This window comes from Manacus vitellinus, unplaced genomic scaffold, assembly GCF_001715985.3.
Source record: "Manacus vitellinus isolate BGI_N305 unplaced genomic scaffold, ASM171598v3 scaffold_37_pilon, whole genome shotgun sequence".
NCBI classification, from domain to species: Eukaryota; Metazoa; Chordata; class Aves; order Passeriformes; family Pipridae; genus Manacus; species Manacus vitellinus.
In genome coordinates, this window is record NW_021940517.1 from 6,137,524 (window position 1) to 6,156,559 (window position 19,036).

A 19,036-nucleotide genomic window follows, 5' to 3' on the forward strand; every position below is an offset into this window, starting at 1 on the left:
TGTCTTGTTATTGTAGACAGGCCGATGGATTCTGTGACCTTTTTTACTTTTGATTTCTGTGATGCTTTTTTCCTCAGACAAAAGAGAATGTAAGAGATAGCTGGGATATTCTAATTTATGGTGATAGGAAGCAGAATACAGAGGCCTAACTGCAGTCTCATGGTGAGATGTGCCACTATTCTAGTATATGGAAAATGTATCAACTGCTTTTGTTGAAGGTTATTTGGAGAGAATGTAATGAATGTTGGGAAAATTCTCCTGGAAAGTTTCAGGTCTAATGCTTTAATTCTTGTAACAGGATGTCATTGTAGTGAGGTGTGTATGACACCTGTGTTAGGAGTTGCTGAGTAGTTTAGATTACGTGCACATCTGTCAATGTAAAAATTGACAAAGGATTGTGATGAGAGATGAATATTAAATGTAAAGAAAAAAATCTGAAATTTGTGTTTTTGGAAGAGCTCTGTGTGTGGGATATGAATATGTCTAATACCTGAGATTCTGGCAATTTGATTCTGTTTCAGTGAGTAGAGGGCAGCTAGTAGAGGGCATAATTCAACTAGTCATCAGATCCCCTTGAAGGGTGATTCCGGCAAATAGGTCCAGTCAATATGTTTCCATGATACAAAATGGATGATAGCGCAAAGCTTGTGTTCCCATTATTGTGTGCAGGACAGACAAATGGAATACCTTTTAACTAGCAGTAAACTGAGAAACTGAAAGTAGTTGCCATATAATCTTTCACCTATAATATATATGGAAATATACAGAAAACATAGACAGGACATCAATTCTGATGTCCTGCTTTTAATGTTCACTGTGATTTATATCATGGTTTTTTTTGGTTGATTTTTTGTTTGTTTTCTATTCTGTGCAAACAGCAAATTTATCTTTTCATCTATGTAAGTAAGGTATGTGTGGAGAAATGGAGTTATTGAGCAAAGGCCCTTCCTTAATGATACTAATACTTCAGTAACGCTAGAAAGCATTTGTTTTCTAGGACTGATGGTTCTGCATGCAAAGCTTCTCCTTTAACTCTGTGTTTTGCACGATAGGTAGTACCATAAATCTAAATGACAACTTCTACAATATTTCATTAGACTGATATCTGCAACCACAGGGTGCTACAGAATTGCATCTGTTCCGGAAGCAGAATCTGAACCACTTGCTACTCATACTATTAAAGCATGGATATGGACACAAGAAACTGGACACAAGCAACAATAGGTTATGAACAAAATTTCTTTGTGAGTATGGTTCTCACCTTGTTGGATGCAGATTCAGTCCTGTCTTACATGTGCTTGTAAGTCTGCCATAATTCTGAATCAGAGAGACTTAAAACTCTGTCCTTTAATGTGCTGTTAAGCAAGTTGAGAATGAAAAAGTAGACTGGTATTGTGAATAGGGAAGATGATGTGATTCATTGTACCCAGGTTTGTGTCCTGATGGACAAGACTGTGTTAGTGAGTTCACTTAAAACCAGGCGCAAATTCTTTAGAAAGTGAATGAATACATGCAGTGTTCTCTTTCTGCAGTATGGTCATTGTCTTTGTTTCGTTGAAATGGAAAACAATGTGCACTGCTTGAAATTTCAGAAACAACTATTTTCAGATGCTACAATGTGTTAAACTTATAAAACTGCAGAAGCATTTCATGGACTCTTTTTCCCTCCCCCAGATGATCACCAGCAATTAATGCCTGCAGGCTCCCTTCGTAAAAAGAAGCTGTCAAAAAGACCTGGATACATGAGGCCAGAAGCTCAGCAACAGATAGAGTTTCAGTCCCTTGGTGCCTGCAAACCATCCAGACCAGGAGAGCTCCAGCATGGAAGGCAGGGTTGTGGAGACTTTGAGAACTGCACTCTATGCAGACAATGCCAAAATAACTTCGAACTCCTGTGCTGTAGTGAAGTTAGTAGCACTGTAGTTCCTGCTGATGGGGTAATAATGTTGGCCACTACTGGAAATATGCCAGGATGCTGCAAAAATCTATCGTGTTGCAAGAGTCCACGGTCAGAAAACACAGTGACAGCAGCTTACCCTGCTGGCGCAACAAGCAAAGGAGATGTTTCTACTGTATGCTGTACACAGCAGAAAAGCCACAGTGCTAAAGTGAGCAAGCCCCCAAATATGTATGCTTTGGATCGGACAGAAGTGAATAACAACTGTGAATATCAAAACAGAGATGACATTTCTCATTCTGCTGTTGCACACAATAGTTTAGATAGTTTTAGTTCAAGTTTCAGCTTCATACAGCTCTCCCTGAACTCGGCCTCTGGAGTAAATGATGTTGAAGGCAAATCAACTGTTGAGGAAACTGAGATTGTTCTGCATCCCAAAACCACAGGAAGTCTGCAGAAGCCAGAAGAGATGTCACAAGCTCATGAGAACTTGGGAGATTCATGTTGCTTCTCCAGATCCAGTGAGGATTTAGAGCATGAACATGAGAGCCCTGTGAATGATAAATTCCAGGACTGTGAGACTCTCTCTCTCTCAGATATAGATGCAACATTTTCATATTCTACAGATTCCTTGGATGCAGCATCTGCTGGCTCTTCTGTCACCTCAGGCTATGAAAGTAGCTTTACTGTTAGTGACCGTAACTGGGATATTTTGATGAAAAAATATGAACCAGTGTTGCAAGATTGCTTGCTTGGCAACCGCAGTACACTAAAGGTCAGTAATCTCACTTTGGTTTCGATTCCTCTCCCTGGCCCTCAAAACATTTTTATTTATGGTTCTGAAATCAAAGTTTATGTTGGAGTTCAGGTACTAATGGCTTTTGTAGCATTTGTTCAAAGAGTTTTACAGTAGTGCTCTGTATGATAAAAGTGAGAGAACAGGTTTTGTTTGGTTCTTCAGAAAAAAGGTGATGTCGTTGCAGTACCTATTCTGTGTTCACCTGCAACTCACTTCTAATGTCACACATCAGTTTCTGAGTTCATTAAGCACCGTTTTGTTTCACAGGTGGCTGTTTTTTCTGCAGTTTGGGGTATATGTAGTGCAAAATTTGGGGATGATAATAACTTTTCTTGAAGCATCATGATTTAACAAAACTTTTTAACTGGAAATGTTTAAGTTTAGCTAGAGGTTTCTTGGAGTGAGGCAACTGTGTGAGAGTAGCATGTAATCTGAGAGATGGGTATTCTCCCCACATGAAGAAAAATGGGGGTCAAGTCCCTCTCTGCCTCCAGCTGGGAATGGAACCTTTTTTTTTTTCCTTCCACCACAGAGGAGTAGTGGAACAGTGAGTCAGGAGTCTTTATTTCTGCACGTATGTATATACCCACACTTATACCTGCAATGTGTACAGGCAGTCATTCACTGTGTCCTTTATGGGAGAGGGGTGAGGAAACTTTAAGAAGGATCATCTGTGTTTTGTTATATGGTTTCTGGGATGGCAGGGTGGGCATTGGAGGAAAATAATTCTGAGTTTACCTGCTCCAAGGAACCAAATACTAGATTTGTTATGCAACCAGGAAGCAGTAATCTAGAGATTAATATGGACAATGTATTTCACTAATTTGTTCAAGGTGCACTGAGTAGGTAGTGGGGTTTTTCTGGTGTGGTGGGCTTTTTGTTTGGTTTTTCTTTGTTGGGTTGGTTGGTTTTTTTTAATTGTTTCATTAGTGCTTTTCAGAAACTCAGATTCTTCTGACTTCTAAACTCAGGCACATAACTGTCACGTATTGGCCTCATAAGCCACCAGCGTGCCTGTAGCAAATGTGGATAGAGCCTTCCCAAATCTTCGTTCATGAAGCCTAGCCTTATTACACTGTATTGTCTTTAGACCTGATGAAACAACTTGCTCTGGGGAGACTTAGCACAACCCTGCTGTCTGGGTAAGACAGAAGGTTGAGAAACTTTTACTGTTGCTTTTTTTCTGCATGACATCTGACCTGGGCCTGCAATGCTCTCTAATACTTTCTTTCCATAGAGGATTCATGTAGAACTCAAACTAGGTTTTGTTATTTACAGACTTCATACACATTGACATGGAGCAGTTTCTTTGGCTTCATGCCTGGAATGACAACATGCCTGTGGTCTGGGATGGTTTGGGAAATTCATTTGCTACAAATTTGGGAATATATAACACAATCAAAATAGGAAGTTATTTTTCTTTCCTTTCAGTACTTTTTTTGATAGGCACAAATGAAACATTGCTATCTTTAATTTCTGTATTCATTAATTTGTTGAAAGGAGAACTGGGGATTTGTGCCCTCAGATGTCTTTGCCCTTGGTTAGCCAGTCGTGTATGTTTAATTTGAAGCACCTTCCTATTGTAATGATAATGAGCAAGTCTTAAAGTTTTCAGAAAGGAAGGAAGGCAACTGCAGTCAAGAAAAGGAGACAATACCGAAAGTGTTAAAATTATGCGTTCTCTGTACTTAAAAGTGATCATCATCTGGTACAGATATAGGACATGCCACGCTGAAGCAGCTCTTCGATGAGTTGAGCTCCAAATGTCTTACTAGCCTGCAAATAGAAAACATTTTACTGTGGCAGCATCAGTCAGTTTGCTGTTGGTGAACCTGGGCTGTGGTACCCAAGCAGACTTTAAATGACCTGCCCCTGTAGCACATGATGGAATAAACACTGCAAACAGCAGCAAAGCTGTATTGCAGTATAGATGGTTGTTATACATCATATATGTGAAAAAAAGTGTCATTTGAATCATTCCTACTGCAGGCTTCTTTAAAGCTCTGTCAAAAGTCAGGCATAAAATACAGAAAATACGATTTACGATGAGAATTCAGAGCTCCTCCCTTCAGTATCTTACACATTCCTCAGCAGCATCAGAGAAAAAAGATTGGAGTTTCAGGGTATGTAAACCAAAATAAAATAAAACCTTGAGGAAATGGGAATGTATACAATGTTTTGTGTTTATTTTTCTTCTGGACCGTCCTATAGCCTATGATTAATCAGCCATTTTTGGATACTTTCCTGGTTTTATTTTTTATAGTTCTTTTCTGACTAGTCCACTTTCACATACCATGTTTAGAAGGGATATCCTGAATTTAAAAGTCTTGCCTAATTTGTGTGTTGATTGTGTAGTCTCAATAACTGAGTGCTTCTATGAAGTTGTTGACTGGCTGTACCTCTTTTTCTCTATTCAATTTAGAGTTTAAATATAGGGATTAAATATGAAAGAGTTTCAGGGAGGAGTGAAGTACTCTGTAAATGCAGAATGTCTAAAGCATGGATTTTGTTGGGTTGGAAAATGCTTTCCCAAGCACTTTCAGGCTTTGGACTGTAGGAATATATGCTGCTTTTTTTCCAGGCTTACCTTTTTCAGTGCTGATATTGTCTTGTTTGGTACCTGTCATGTATAAATTTAATAAGAAAGAAACACATTTCGGTCTTGTAACTGTAGCCCTGCTAGGCTATGGCTAGCATGGCAATGAGGAGAGGACTAAACCTGCCTTCTAACCAATTTCTTTTTACAGTAAAAACTTGTAAAGACCTTGGAATGCACACCTAGCCTTACAAATTTTTAGTAAATTTAGAACTTTAGTCCAGACTCTTTGATGTTAGCAAAGAGAAGCATTAGCTTTTGAAATAAAACTTTATTATGGTAGAAGTTTCTTTTTGGGTGTGAGAGAGCAGTCTGTATGTGGTTTAGGTATTCTTGGTGTTCTGCTTTTTTCTTCATCCAGCATTTGGATTGTGAACTGAAAATGCAAACATCGACATTATGTAGATGAGCCTAAATTGTATTTTAATGAAACTTTGTTGGGTGTATATGAATACTGTCTTCTGACCCATAACATGAGTATACCTGTTCCAAAATATTCATACTGCATTTCTCTTTCTAGTTACAGAATAAAATGTGGTTTGCATATGGAAATATTGTATTCTGTGCAAAACTTAGGGAAAAAAATTGTTGGAATGGGCTCGGGAACACACTGTTGAGTACAGTGTGATCAGAAGTATATGTCATGCTGACAGAATCCTCTAATAATCCTACTTTGATTTAGTCAAAGGGTGAAAAATATCCTGTGATCACATGATCTCCTTTGCTTTTCAAGCAATATCATTTGTTATTCTCTGTATGTGTTTGGACTAAAGCCATGCTTGGCTCAAGTAGCTTCAGTTCAACTGACTTCCAAATAGGTCTGTCTAATTAACAAATACTGGGCTTAATTATCAAAATTTGGTCGTTGTAGTGATTTAGTAAGCCATTATATTATGTAGAGGTTAATAGTCTAAATATTTTTAAATGCAGCTTCTTCTTCATAATTAACTTTTTTTCTTTGCCTAGATAAAATCCTTGATCTTACGGCTTCAGAGGCTTCAGGAAAAAGCAATAGAGGAAGATGACTACGATAGAGGTGAGAATTGCTCCCCCCTACTCTCCATGGGATCATGCTGCCGTTTTTTTTTTTTCTTTCCTTCTCCTTTCTCTCTTAATTTTATTTTATATTTCCTACATAACAGTTGGTAGGTGTGGAAGACTAGTTCAATGAACTGTATTCTTTATTCTTTTGTATGGCAGGAAGCAAATTAAAGTAGGTCAGCAGCAGGTAGCAACAGTTTTTATTTTCTTGAGCCACATCACCATGTGGGAAGGTTGAAATCCAAATATCCACCATCTGGATCAGCTGTTTTGAAGCAGCATGACTTTAAAAAAAATTGCAGAAATGAATGAAAGCTTTAAAAGGAGAAAGGACAGGCGCTGGCTGCTGACAGAGTGAGATTTGTTGCTTGCCACATTTAGTCATGACACTACAACAGGGCTCAAACACAGAAATAAGGTCAGTAGCTATTATAAAAGTGAATGATACTGTCCTGTGGGATTAAGTTGATGTCACTGAATTCAATCAAAACCAACTAGAGAATATGGTGATGATAGAGTTGCTGGCAAATGGCTGTCTTTGAATAGTGCTTTTCCTTTCAAATGCCTTGGCACTTCTGATAAGCTTGGTGTGTGCACACATTAATAATTAAAGCATTTATTAACACACATATTAGGTTTCTTCTTGTTTCCTGCTCTGGTAGTCTGTGTTCAGGTACTCATGTTTTGATAGTCTTGAGGTTCTAGGCTAAATTCTTCCCACTAGATCTATAATTAGTTGGAAAACCCTGCAAACATGTCAGTAAAATATGCATGAATATGCATGAATTGAGAGAATAAGACTGGAAAAAGATAACTCCTTTCCTGCCACTTTTTTATTCTCAGCTTTTAGAGATCGGGCAGTGGTCAGAACTTATGGTTTGCCTTTCAAAATGCTTGCAGTTGTACCATGACTTCCTGTCCCCAAAGAAGTCTCCAAGGTGATGAAAATGTGTTTTAATAGTGTGTAGGGAGTAGGTACGTAGCCCTTTTGCAAGAGTGGTTCTGTTGGCCTCTTAAAGGCTCGCCTGTGTATAGAAGAGTTTGCTACCATCCCAAATCATTCTTTTAGTGTGGCACCTCCTAATGGGGAAAATGTTTAGGTACGTTAAAAGCTAAGGATGTTTTACATATTCATGGGTTTAATCTCTGTCAAATAGATATTATTCACATGTGCGCTCTACATGTGTAACACTCACAGCTCTTCTTTTTCTAGTGTCTGTGGGTTGAGCTCACAGTTGGAGACTTCCCAACAGCTGTGTACTTGGTGCACAGGGTTAGCACAGATTCCAACTGGGATTCTCTGGGCAGTCAGCCACTCTGACAGCAGTATTTCAGTGTGTCAGGTGTGACATCTCCTTGTGATGCCACATAGTCACTGACCACAGGGAAAAATTATGACTTGTCTTGAATCTTGCACAGAAAGCCCTTCTGTAGCTTTCCTGGGCACTAGTCTTGTACCCTTAAAACAGGACCAATTTTCTGTTGACCATCACTTTATCAACTACCCTTTTCAGTTCCACCCTGGTTATCGAGCAGGTAGCACAGAGGGTGGTTTGCAGAATCTTCCCCTCAGAAAAATGATCTGGCTGAAATGTTATTTCACCACGTATTGTGAACGCAGAGAGAAAAAGTGGCAGCAGTACAAAGGTGGTAAGGAGCATCCACAGGTGGGATTGCTGTTTTCTGTACTAAGTCTGGTGTATATACAGACAGAAAAAATTTGTCCTGATATGAGACTAGATGCTGAAGTGCTTGAGAAACTTTGCCTTGGGTTCTTCTATCCCTTTGAAAACTGGGAGTCCATCTAGAGACACCGTTGTTCTCAGAAAATGCCATGCTTCAAGCATGTGTGTGACCATGCATCACTAATTTTATGAATTTCTAGCTTTTGAGTCCTTGACCTGCTTTCTGTCATACTGGTCTTTGTTCCTCTTCTGATAAAACTGTGAACCAAGGGGTTTTTGATACTGCTTTTCATTATTTTCATGGTATCTGAACTGGCTTTTTTAGTTTTTTTTGCTCATGAAACATGGGCAGCATATTTTCAAGGAAAGAGTCACATGGAGAAGGTGCAGTGCTGCAAGGAGAATCAGAGCTGTGACCTTCCCTCCTCCTCTTGCAGTGGCAAGATTTCCGCCTTTGCTTTTAGAGCTATGTCACTGCTCCTGGTGGAGAACAGTCTTCCCTGGTGTGAAGTTTGAAAGCTTATTAAAAAGCTTATAGATTGGCCCAGTACCAATTTCTGTTCAAGTGAAATTTGTAATTAGCCTTCTTTAAAATGCTCTTATTGTCAAATATTGCTAACAGGGAATGGAATTGCTAAATGTGCAGAACTGTGATGTGGAGCATAAATGGCGATGTATTATCAGGGAATGTGAGAAACCAACATGGTGTATACGGAGGGCTAATGACATTTTAACTATATGCAGAAGATTACTGTCCCTGTAATTTGGGGAATGACCTTGAGTGTACACCGAGTCCTCTGTTAAGAGCAGAACTGTTTTAAACCAGAGAGGGTGGTCATGCTGTGTGTGGTGATGACACAGGTCTTGCTCATTTGGAAGTTCTCTAGGAGAAAGGTAGACCTAGTATGATTTGGATAACTGATAAATGCCCTATATATGGAAGAGGTGAGTAGGGGGGAAGGAGAGCAGGTGGAGGGAGGGGTATGAGTGACTGGACTCCCAAGTGGAAAATTAAATTGTCAATAAATACATTATCATGTGTAATTACTGCTTTGTTGTTAGAGGCTCCTCTCTAGCTCTGACCATAGTTGAAGGGATTTTCTGACTTCAGCTTTCTGAGTCATCTAGTCTTGCAGGAAGGGCCTCAGTTGTTTTTTTTTTTTACAGCAGTTTGGTGGGACGGAGATGTGTTAGTACTTAAAACTCCTCAAAGTGCTAAGGACTGGTTTCTGCTGTGTGACACTGCAAACTTCGCAGGAATAAGGATATATTTGTTTTCCCCCTTTACAGAAATGCAGGACAAATGCATGCTGCTTGGGTCTGTTAGAGTGATGATTCTTGAATGAGTGATGATTTTTTTAAGGGCTTTTTGCAACCACAACTTTCCATTTTTGTTTAAAAGACAAGGGAATACCTGTTTAAATCTTCAGCTTGTTTCTTCCTAGTTTTTCCTTTCTTTAGGTGAATCTATTTGCTCCTTCTCTTCTTCCTCATCTTGGGCTCGAGAGGTGCACAGCAGAAATGGCACTCACTTGCCGTTGCTTGGTTACCTGTGCTGTGCCTTCTGAAGTCCTGCCTTGGCATGCTTAGGGTGTTGGTGTAGGGGAGCTTCAGTCAGTCATTCAAATAATTACATTTTTTTCCTATACTTTCTTGCAGTGCCATGGGGTGGAGTGGGGGATATGTTTGTTCCAAGAGTGCTGGGGGGCTACTTGGGCAGAGGCTGCCCCCCTGTCCTATATTGCTGCTCATCTACTGCAGGTCACTGAGCACAGTGCAGTGAAACTGCAGGGTGTTCTCTCCTCATACTGTAGCTGTCAGGGGTTGTTTCAATTGCAGTTATTCATACTGTGAAATGGTTACGTGAAATGCATATTCAGTGAGACAAATGTCCTCAGCCCTGGTATATTTTTAAATAGGAACCATGAGGATGTTACTTGTTTTACTGCTCTTTCTGTTTGTAGGGGCTGAAATATCAGGAAATAAGTTATTTGGTTTTTTTTTTCTGTATACTTGTGGTCTCCTCTTGATGGCCACATTACTGTATATTTTCAAAGCAGGTACAGTACCATGGGAATATAAGCATTTTGCCTTGCCTAGCATATAGGAAAAATTGGTCTGTTCTCCAAGGATCACTTGAAGTGTTGTCATGGCTCATTATTCATGATGGAGCTTGACAGCTCCAAGGTTAAACACACTGCTGAATACAGGGGGGAAAAAAAGAAGACAATATATTTTGTGTCTGTAGGAGTTGTGCTTGCAGTAGGAGCAAGTGTATTTTGCTCAGTACAAATCTATTGCCCCAACATTTGAAAACCTTTTTCCTGTTTTTTGCTTCTTGAGCTGCTCAACTTTGCCTGGTGCAAGAGGCAAGTGGATTGGTAACTATCAGGACTGTCTTGCTGCTGAACTCTACTAGTGGTCCTTGTGCCATTTTGTTACTCAGAAGGAAGTTTTTTCAGACCTACTGGGTTTTTTTTTTTGGTTTTGACTTTTTTGTTTGTTTTTTAATTATTATTTTTTTAAAGAAAATTCTTGTATGCAGGAATGTGAGCATACAGTTTCATTGTTTGCAACTGAATGTAAACTTCCCTGTGCAATCAGATTGTATTCAGAGTAGCTACAGCTCTTCAGTGAAGGTCATACAGTAGATCAAAGCAACTCCTCATCAGTCCAGCATGTCAGGTAGAACACAGAAACATCTTTGCCAGACATGGCAAAACCTATCCTATCTCAGCAATAAAAATTCAGGCTGTTAATACATTTAACATCATGTGAGCCTTCGGTTATTTTAGGTGAGTTCTCAAAGCATGAACTATGTGAATTGGTAAGCTGCCATGGACTTGTGTGCTGTGTGTTCTGCAGAAAGAGAGAAAACAATAAAGTAATGGCTGGGTTAAAAATGTTGTGTTAAGTGGCACTCCGAGGGAGGCCTTGGACTTTTCTTACAGTGGTTCTTGCAAACTCCAAACTACTGGCCAGGTGTATAGCTGTTTGGTATTTCCAAATTTCTTTTTGCAGTTTAAACTGGAACAATATTTTTCCCAGTGTAAAGTACTATTTCTAGTCATAACTCTTACAACATTTGAACCAATTTGATATTCAAGCAGGGTGGTGGTGTGTTGTTCTTTTTGTTGTCTTTTTTTCTTTGTTTTTAAATTTCTTTTTTTCCTGGAAGGGCTATATGTGGATGAGGTTTGGACAGAATCCCTGCTTTACTGTACTTCTATTATTTTGAACTAAAATGCTTGCTTGACAGATGGCTGCTATAACAGGACACAAACGAAGGCAAGTTGGCTTCTTTATGAGGAAGGACAGTGAATTTGAGAGAAGATGTATCTGGAAATAACTCTCAAAGAACATGTCACTTTGGATTGGACTTGTTTCAGTGTGCCATATACCTTTGAAAGTTAAATCCTTAAACCTTAGCTGTATATTGAGTGAAGCTCTATATCTGAGGCTGCTGACTTAATAAAAAGTGGATGCTGGAGGAGAGAGCTTCTGTGACACAGGAGATTTAGTGCGAGCTTGTAACTTGGAGTTTGCAGGCCATTGACTTGTCAATGGATTTGGGGTGGATGGAAGAAATAGGACTTTGTGTTATGCCATACTGTCAGAGTTTTGTTTCGTCACAAGCTGTAGAAGGTTCCTTAAATATGTGACTAAGCCTTTTTGGGTTTCACGTTCATTTTTACAACTTCCCAGTAAAGCTATCAAGAGGATGTGGGAAAGGGCCTGTACAAATTCCCAACCCCAAATCTTTGTTGCAGGAATCTTGTTTATCTTGTCCTACTCTGACAAATTCAGATAACCTCCACCAAAGAGTTTGGGTGGTTAAGGATAGCAAATGCTTATGTGAAGTATAAATTAGACTTAATTTACCTCGTAACAAAACAGAGGTAACACAAGCCTTGCAACTCTTACACCTTGTCTGTATTTCTCTAACATGGCTGAAATGAAAAGATAGAAGTCTTTTTTTGTACATATCCATTTATTGTTTGGTGCTGGCTGAAACTGTTGACCAAGATGCCGTTGTCCAAATGCTTTACCGTGGCTTCTGTTTACTAGCAGCAGTAATGACATAGTTTCTTTTTATGCAATCTGTGTGAGGTGTATCCAGTTGCTACTGTGTGGGTGTTTTTGTTTTTGTTTTTTTTGATCACAAAACTGAGCAGGAGTCACAATTTAAAGGTATGAATTTCCTTATCTTGCTGTCATGTAGACAACAGGAAAAACTTTTTTTAATTCTAAAATAATATAGCAATTACCAATGCTCATGAGAGGGAGGTCTGGTATGCATTTCTGGGTACTTCGACTTGTGTTTACTCATTACATATAAAGCACATGCATCTTCAGCAGCTTCTTGAAATGCTTTTGATGTGAATCCTCATTTTAGCCCAGCTGTTTAGTTTCCATCACATCAAGGTGTGTCTTTGAGGTAGAACAGGGTCTTGCTGTTGGTCTGCTTGTGCCCCCACACTGAAAATGCAGTCATGTTTTCTACATCTCTAATTCCTTAGCCAATATTGGAGAGGAAACTGCTGTACTCATGCAGTATCTCGCTTAAACTGTGCAGCCTAAATATTTTTAGGAAGTGATAGTATTTTGTAGGATTCTACTATGGTCTCGTATTTTACTCTTGGCCAGTGTGAAGAGGTTCGGCTACATCTTGTGTTTCTGGAAGCTGCTTGACAAAAAGAAAATTGCTGAAGTTTTGGCAAACTGTGTGCTTGGAAGCTTTCTCTGCTCCTGGCCATCTGCTGTCTAAAACTGACACTGCTGGCCGCCCCTCCTATGATAGTTGGGCCCTATTTCTCAGTCCATGATGCAGCCAAGCTGTTCCCAGACAGCCTGGCTAGTCTTTTACAAACAAACCGGCAATGAAAAATATGAACAAAATAAGCAATTATGGGTAATTTAAGATCTTACTTGCTGAATTGCTGTTTGAAGCATAGGGCTCTGATGGGTGTAACTTGGGAGAAGTGTTGATGTGCTATCTGGACAGTACCCACTGAGTGAGTGACATGGCTCTCCTGATACTCAGCCAGCCCATCTGCTTACTTTGCACTTGAAAACAAATTTTATATTCAGGACAGACTTATCTTTCCCTTGCTCTTTAGAAATATTAGCTCCAGATAAGAAAATTGTGTTTCATTTGCAATATGACCACTGGAGACGGTATGGCTATTAATTCAACCAACAAGTAGAAATTGATTTTGCTGCCCTTGTCTTACACTTAGGATATAAAAATTTTAAGGGAAAGGGGACACCTCCTCTTTTCAATTATTATCTGCTTAATAAATGACTGAACATGGGTAGAAACTTCTGGATGTCTCAGTAATGCAAATTCTCTGTAATTAGGGGTTAAAACGGTGCTGAATGAATGTGACTACCATTTGAAAGCAGACATGAAAGTCTTCCAGTGTAAGTCCTCTGTGGAGAGCTGATAATACTCCTTCCTCATTGTTGGATGGTGTCTGGACAAATTCATGGTGCACAGATGTAATTAAAATCAAATCTGAATTCATGTTGAAGTGCAGGGGGTGTTGGTTTGAAATATTTTAATCATGACCTGTACTTGGTGGAGAAAACACTTTTGAGCGAGAGCTGAAATGGCCCCATTCACAGGCAGGCTTCAACAGCTGGATATTCTGGTGCTATATAATAAATATTAAAATAGTGAGGAGTTGTGAACAGAGTGGTTCTGGTCATGCTATTTCACCTGCCTCACAGAACCTAGGGTAAGAAGACTTAAGATGTATGTGTGTTTAAAAAAAAAATTCATAATATTGTATAAAATGACAAAGTCTTCCAGAGAAAGAAACACTGAGGATGCTGAGGAGGAGAAAGAGAAGAAATATTTGGGGAAAGGAAAATAAAAATCCAAAGTAGAATAACTCTAGAGTTAAAATTTAATTCTCTTTCAGAGCACTGTACCTGTAGAAACATTGCTACTGGAAATAGCTTTCTGATATAATTATTCTGCCATCACATTTCTGTTCTTGTCTGCCTGCAGATAAGTCTGAATTTTGTGCAGTTTTATATTTCCCATCTCAGGTGCTTTTTTTTCCCCACCCGTAACTCCCAGGGCTTATAACGAGGAATGCACAGGATTCAGTAGGATTCTCTTATTTCATTTAAATGGCTCTTACATTTCTTCTTTTGGACATTTTTGAAAACAATCATGCAGTTCCAAATAAGAAGGTGAGGAATCTGTCAGAGAAACAAATAATCTTCACTCCCCATGCCAGGCACTGGTGCCATTTTACTTATTGAGTGAACCTGCCTGTTACTGTGTACAGGAGTTATTTCTCTGTGCCCTCTTCCTGCTTTCAAAATACTTAGGCTCTTCTTATCTCTAGCTGTTACATTGACTGACCCATTCAGGCTGAATATATAGGGACAGCCTTACATGCTCAGTAAAACTATTCCATTGCTGTTACTTCTGGGGGGGGAGCCCTTTCCTTTTCAATCAAGCAAGGAGAAGGCAAGACTGCCTGTGTGTGAATGGCTAATGCCTCCCCAGTGCAAACAGATGAGAGTTACTTGGGACCAGTGTGGGCAGCAAAGCAACTGAGCTGTATTTGACTTACTTTCTTTACTTGTGACACACTTGTTTGTTGAATGCAGGAAAAAAATTATTTGTTATGTCAAAGAATGTGAAACAAAGCTTTCTTGGCTTGTTGAAGTGCCCTGAAAAATGCTGCTTTTGCTCAGATTAAAATATTCAGATGAATTCAGTCCCTCTTCAAACCAGAGCTCAGTTATGTGATGACTGCAGGAGATGTAGGTCATGTGAGGACTGGAGTAATTTGGAGGGATAATGCAGCGGGCCTGGTTCTGCTGGACAAGCATCCCCTGGGGTTGTAGCTTTAAGGAGTAAACTTGAACTTTAAAAGGCCTGTGGTGAGAGGTTTCTTGTACCTCCATGTATGTTCCTGTAGGAGCTGTGCTATTAGTGGTGTTAACCACATTTCCTGGTCTCCCTTGTGTGCAAGCAACAGTGTCATTTCTCCTGTCTCTGGAGTTAGGAGCCAGATCTGCCTCGCGTGCTGTGTCTGCTTTTAATTTGTCTAGAAGCCCTTTTTTCCCTGCTTCAATTTTATCGCCTATAATTCCTTAATAGAAACTTCCTAAAAGCGCCTCTAATTATTGTTTAGAGTGAATGCTCTTAAGAGCAGCTAATAATGAACTGAATGTTTGCTTATAAAATCGATTTTGATTTCAGAAATTAGGAGGGATGGAAAATTAGTTCTTCGGGGAAACGTACCCTCCTTGCTTGTAAACACTTTCCTGGCTCTCCCTTTCCTTAAGAGGCAACCTTTCCTCTGTTTCTGTTAGAAAAGTGAACTTCTGTGCTCCCAGTTCTCTCTCTGGAGTTGAGTGTGCTGCCTGGCCTTCTCTATGCTTACCCAAGTTTGTTCTTTCTGTAGCAGTTGTGGGCAGGTGAGTGGCTTGTGTGCCTTTCCCACTGCTGGAGCAGGGATCCAAGAAGCTGGCGTGTTCTTAGCCAAGATAGATGGTGGTTTTTTTCATTTCTTTCATGTAAGGCTTGTAGGGTTCACATTTCTTTGTCTGTAGGAAGATCTAAAGAGTTGTTTGGATGGTTGGTTGTTCAGGTATGTATAGCTGATGCCTATTAGTTCTAAGGAGTGTTTTCTTTCTTATGCATTTTTATACAGTCTTATTTTCTTTTCCCCTATCCACTACAAAGTTACACTTCATGTCTGCCTAAAATTACCAAAGTCCCTTTTTAATATCCAAGATTCATCTGTGATGTAATGTAACAGCACATATAGTTCCTATTATCTCCAATGCCTACCTAAAAGGAATATTGCTAAATGTTACCTGTGGTGCAGATTTTTTTTGAAGTACCCTTGGGAGAGCAAAGAAAGCATTTATACAGCCCTGACAGGCAACTAGAGAGGCTGTTTTTACCAAAGTAGACTGGATAACCTTTGGAAAAATCAAGAAAACGATGTAAAATACTGGATTTTTTTTTTTCCTGTTCTTATCTGCAGGCCAATTGACTCGACAGTTGGAGGTCTTTTTTGAAATGATGTATAGCACACAAAGCTATCATCTTGGCTTCCAGGCAAGCAGTCAGATGATACTGGGGTCAGTTAAAAGTCACAAAAATTACCAGTCATCCCTTCTATGCAAAGGAGTTTAAAGCAACAACCCAAACCAACTTGCAGTAGAGAGGTACAGCGAGGCTGGATCTTCCTTGATGTAGATGTTCTGCTCAGCTAAGATTTAACTGCTGCAGATTTCTTTTGAACATTAGGATGAAGCTGGTGCAATGCTTATTTCCATTCAAAGAATGTTCTTCTTAGGAACTCAGGATAAGGTCAAAAAGTTGAATGAATGTTTCAGTACTGCCAACTCTCACGAAGTTCGTGACTGTCCTGCTTTACAACTTTTTCCCACTCTATGCAACACTTGTCAGGCCACACCTGGAATCCTGTGTTCAGTTTTGGTCCCTGCTGAAAAAAAAATAAAATAGAAGTGGACAGGCTGAAGAGGGTCCAGGGAAGGGCTACAAAGATGATCAAAGGACTGGGATACCTTCCATGTGAGGAAAGGCTGAGAGAACGGGGTTTGTTTAATCCTGGGAAAAGAAGGTTTAGAGGGAGACCTTGTCACTGTGTTCCTGTATTTAAGTGGTGTCTACAAAGAAGATGGAGGTTCCCTTTGTGCAAGGAATCACATAAGAAGATAAGTGGTAAAGGGCTCTAGTTACTCCTGGAGAGATTCCAATTGGACACAAGAGGAAAATTTTTCACAATGAGCCCAATGGTCATTGGAATGATCTCCTTAGGGAAGTGGTAGATTTCCCAATGTTGGATACCTTTAAGGTTCAGCTTGGCAGGGTGCTGGGCTGTCTTGTCTAGACTGTGCGTCACCAAGAGAGGTTGGACCAGATAATCCTTGAGATACCTTCCAACCTGCTTCCTTCTATTGGTGAGGAGGCCAATTTGGCCTTGAATACCTGTTTGAGAAAACATCTCATGGATATGGGATATGTTAGCAGTATTATAATGTGCTCAGTGCTGTACTGCCTGTGCATAGTCTTTGTGAAGGTGATGCTCTTACCATCTTTGGTTTTTGATCAATATTTAAATATCCTCCTCCTTTATTGCTCAACTGCTTCCAAGCATAGGCAGCTGCTTGTTACTGAAATCTATGGGAATGACCATAGTGAAGAAGGAATTGCTAATTACCAGGGTGAAGCCAGTGGGAAATATAGATCTGTCAGAACTGCTGTTTCTGGGTGGATTTTATGCTGTGGTGTTTTGCACTTGTTCGTTCACAAATACTCTGCCTGGGGCTTCTGGCAAAAGGGCTATTAAACAGCTATTTCTTTACTGCCTTAACCTTGGTCATGAGGAGTTGCCAGGGCTCCTACTGTGCAAATTCAGCCCCAGCAGATGCTGTTTTAGAAATGAAGATTTGAAGTTTTTCAGGCATGGGAATTGTGTGCAAAGAAGATTGCATCCTGCATGCGTGGGACTGTACGAGGAACTTAAGTGACAGTAAGGCAAGAAGCTTGCTTTTCTATGTCTCCCACTTTGATGTCATCTGTTTCCATGCCCTCTTCTTTTAACTTTGCTTCCCTCTACTTCTTGTTTTAGGAAAGTGCTAGGCAAGTGTCTCATCTCCTTCCCTGAGTTACAGGTTCTTCCTCTCCTGTGCCCTTCTTACATGTTTACTCAACCAGCAGGCTTCATTAGCCCGTGCTGCTGTTTCTGCTTGTCACCTGGTAAGCAGGGCTTGAATTTGCTCCTCACCTGCTAATCTTGGTCTTCTGGAGAGGGTAGTGGATATTGTCAGCCTGCTGCTGTGATGCATTTTGTGGTTGTATCTGTCCTCTGGGCTGCAGGCTCTAACCTGGTGCAATATAGTCATTCTACTGCCTCCCTGTAATCTGAAATCAAGATTAGGGGCATGATAACAATGTGCATCTTTCTTTTCCCTTTGTTTCAATGAGATTTTACCAGACTAGACAGCTAATAACCTTTTCTTAGCAGGTGGTGTTTTCCTGCATTCCTCTATTTGCAGCAGCCCCCCAGGTGCCTGAGGAACAAAAGTGCATGTGTGAAAGCTGGAGTTCAAGCCAGTGTGCTCTTTAGTATGGGAGGGAGCCTCACACAATGTATCTACTTGCATCAAAATTAGTTGGTTTGAATTTGTGCCTTCTGGAAACAAGTAAAAAGGATTTGGGGGGTGGTGGTGTGTGTTTCTGTGTATTGTTTTTCTGCTGGCTGTGAGTGGTTTGGGTTAGATTCTGTAAAGCCATCCTCTGCTCCTAACAAAGTTGTTCCTTCCTCAGGTTTCTGTCAGTGTGTGATTGCAGCAGAATTCTGGCAGAAAGGTGTAATGGGAAGAGAGTGTGTTAAATTTACCCTTTGCTGTCCTGGTCTTTTGGGAGTGAGAGAACCAGACTGTACTTCTGGCTTGCTCTCTGCCTATACCTTTTGTCCTTGCTTTGCCAGAGCTTCCCATTTTGGAGGAATGGTGGAATTGTTTTTTTGTGGTTTGGGTTTTTATTTTTAGCAAAATATTTGCATTCAGTCATATACTTTTTTCTTTCCCTTTTCCCCAAGAGATGGATGCATTAAATACCTGGCCTCAAATACTTTACTTTTCTTCTAGCTTTCTTGCTGCTTTCTGTTATTTCCCAGTCTCCCCTCACATCAAAGAGCACATTCCTGGAGACCTTTCTGCCCACTGCATGCAGTTGCACTCTTTTGTGCTTTCTGCCATATTCTATTGCAGTTGGCAATATTTACGCCTTAATCCTTTTCATCTCTGTTCTGTCTTTTCTTTTTCCTTCTCTGTTTATGTCAGTCTGTTGCAGTGAGTCTTGCTGCCGCAGTATCTCTAGGAAATTCCCAGGCTATCTCTAATATTGGGAATGAAGCACGTGTATTGAGCTATTGTGAGACATCTCTTTTTATGTGGCTCCTGAGGCTCATGCATATCTTTGTTTCTTTCTTTCCAAGTTGCTGCCTGGA

General features: G+C 40.0%; 1 protein-coding gene across 1 annotated transcript in view; it reads left to right on the forward strand.

The window, feature by feature from the left end:
* Nucleotides 1-1,101: 1,101 nt before the first annotated feature.
* The window catches only part of DISC1 (DISC1 scaffold protein), a 172,853-nt gene continuing 154,918 nt past the window's right edge, over nt 1,102-19,036 (forward strand). The window contains exons 1-3 of the mRNA XM_018077458.1: nt 1,102-1,244; nt 1,675-2,672; nt 6,259-6,328. Coding sequence (XP_017932947.1) covers nt 1,692-2,672; nt 6,259-6,328 — 1,051 coding nt within the window. The 5' untranslated portion in view covers nt 1,102-1,244; nt 1,675-1,691. The remainder of the gene's footprint in view (nt 1,245-1,674; nt 2,673-6,258; nt 6,329-19,036) is intronic.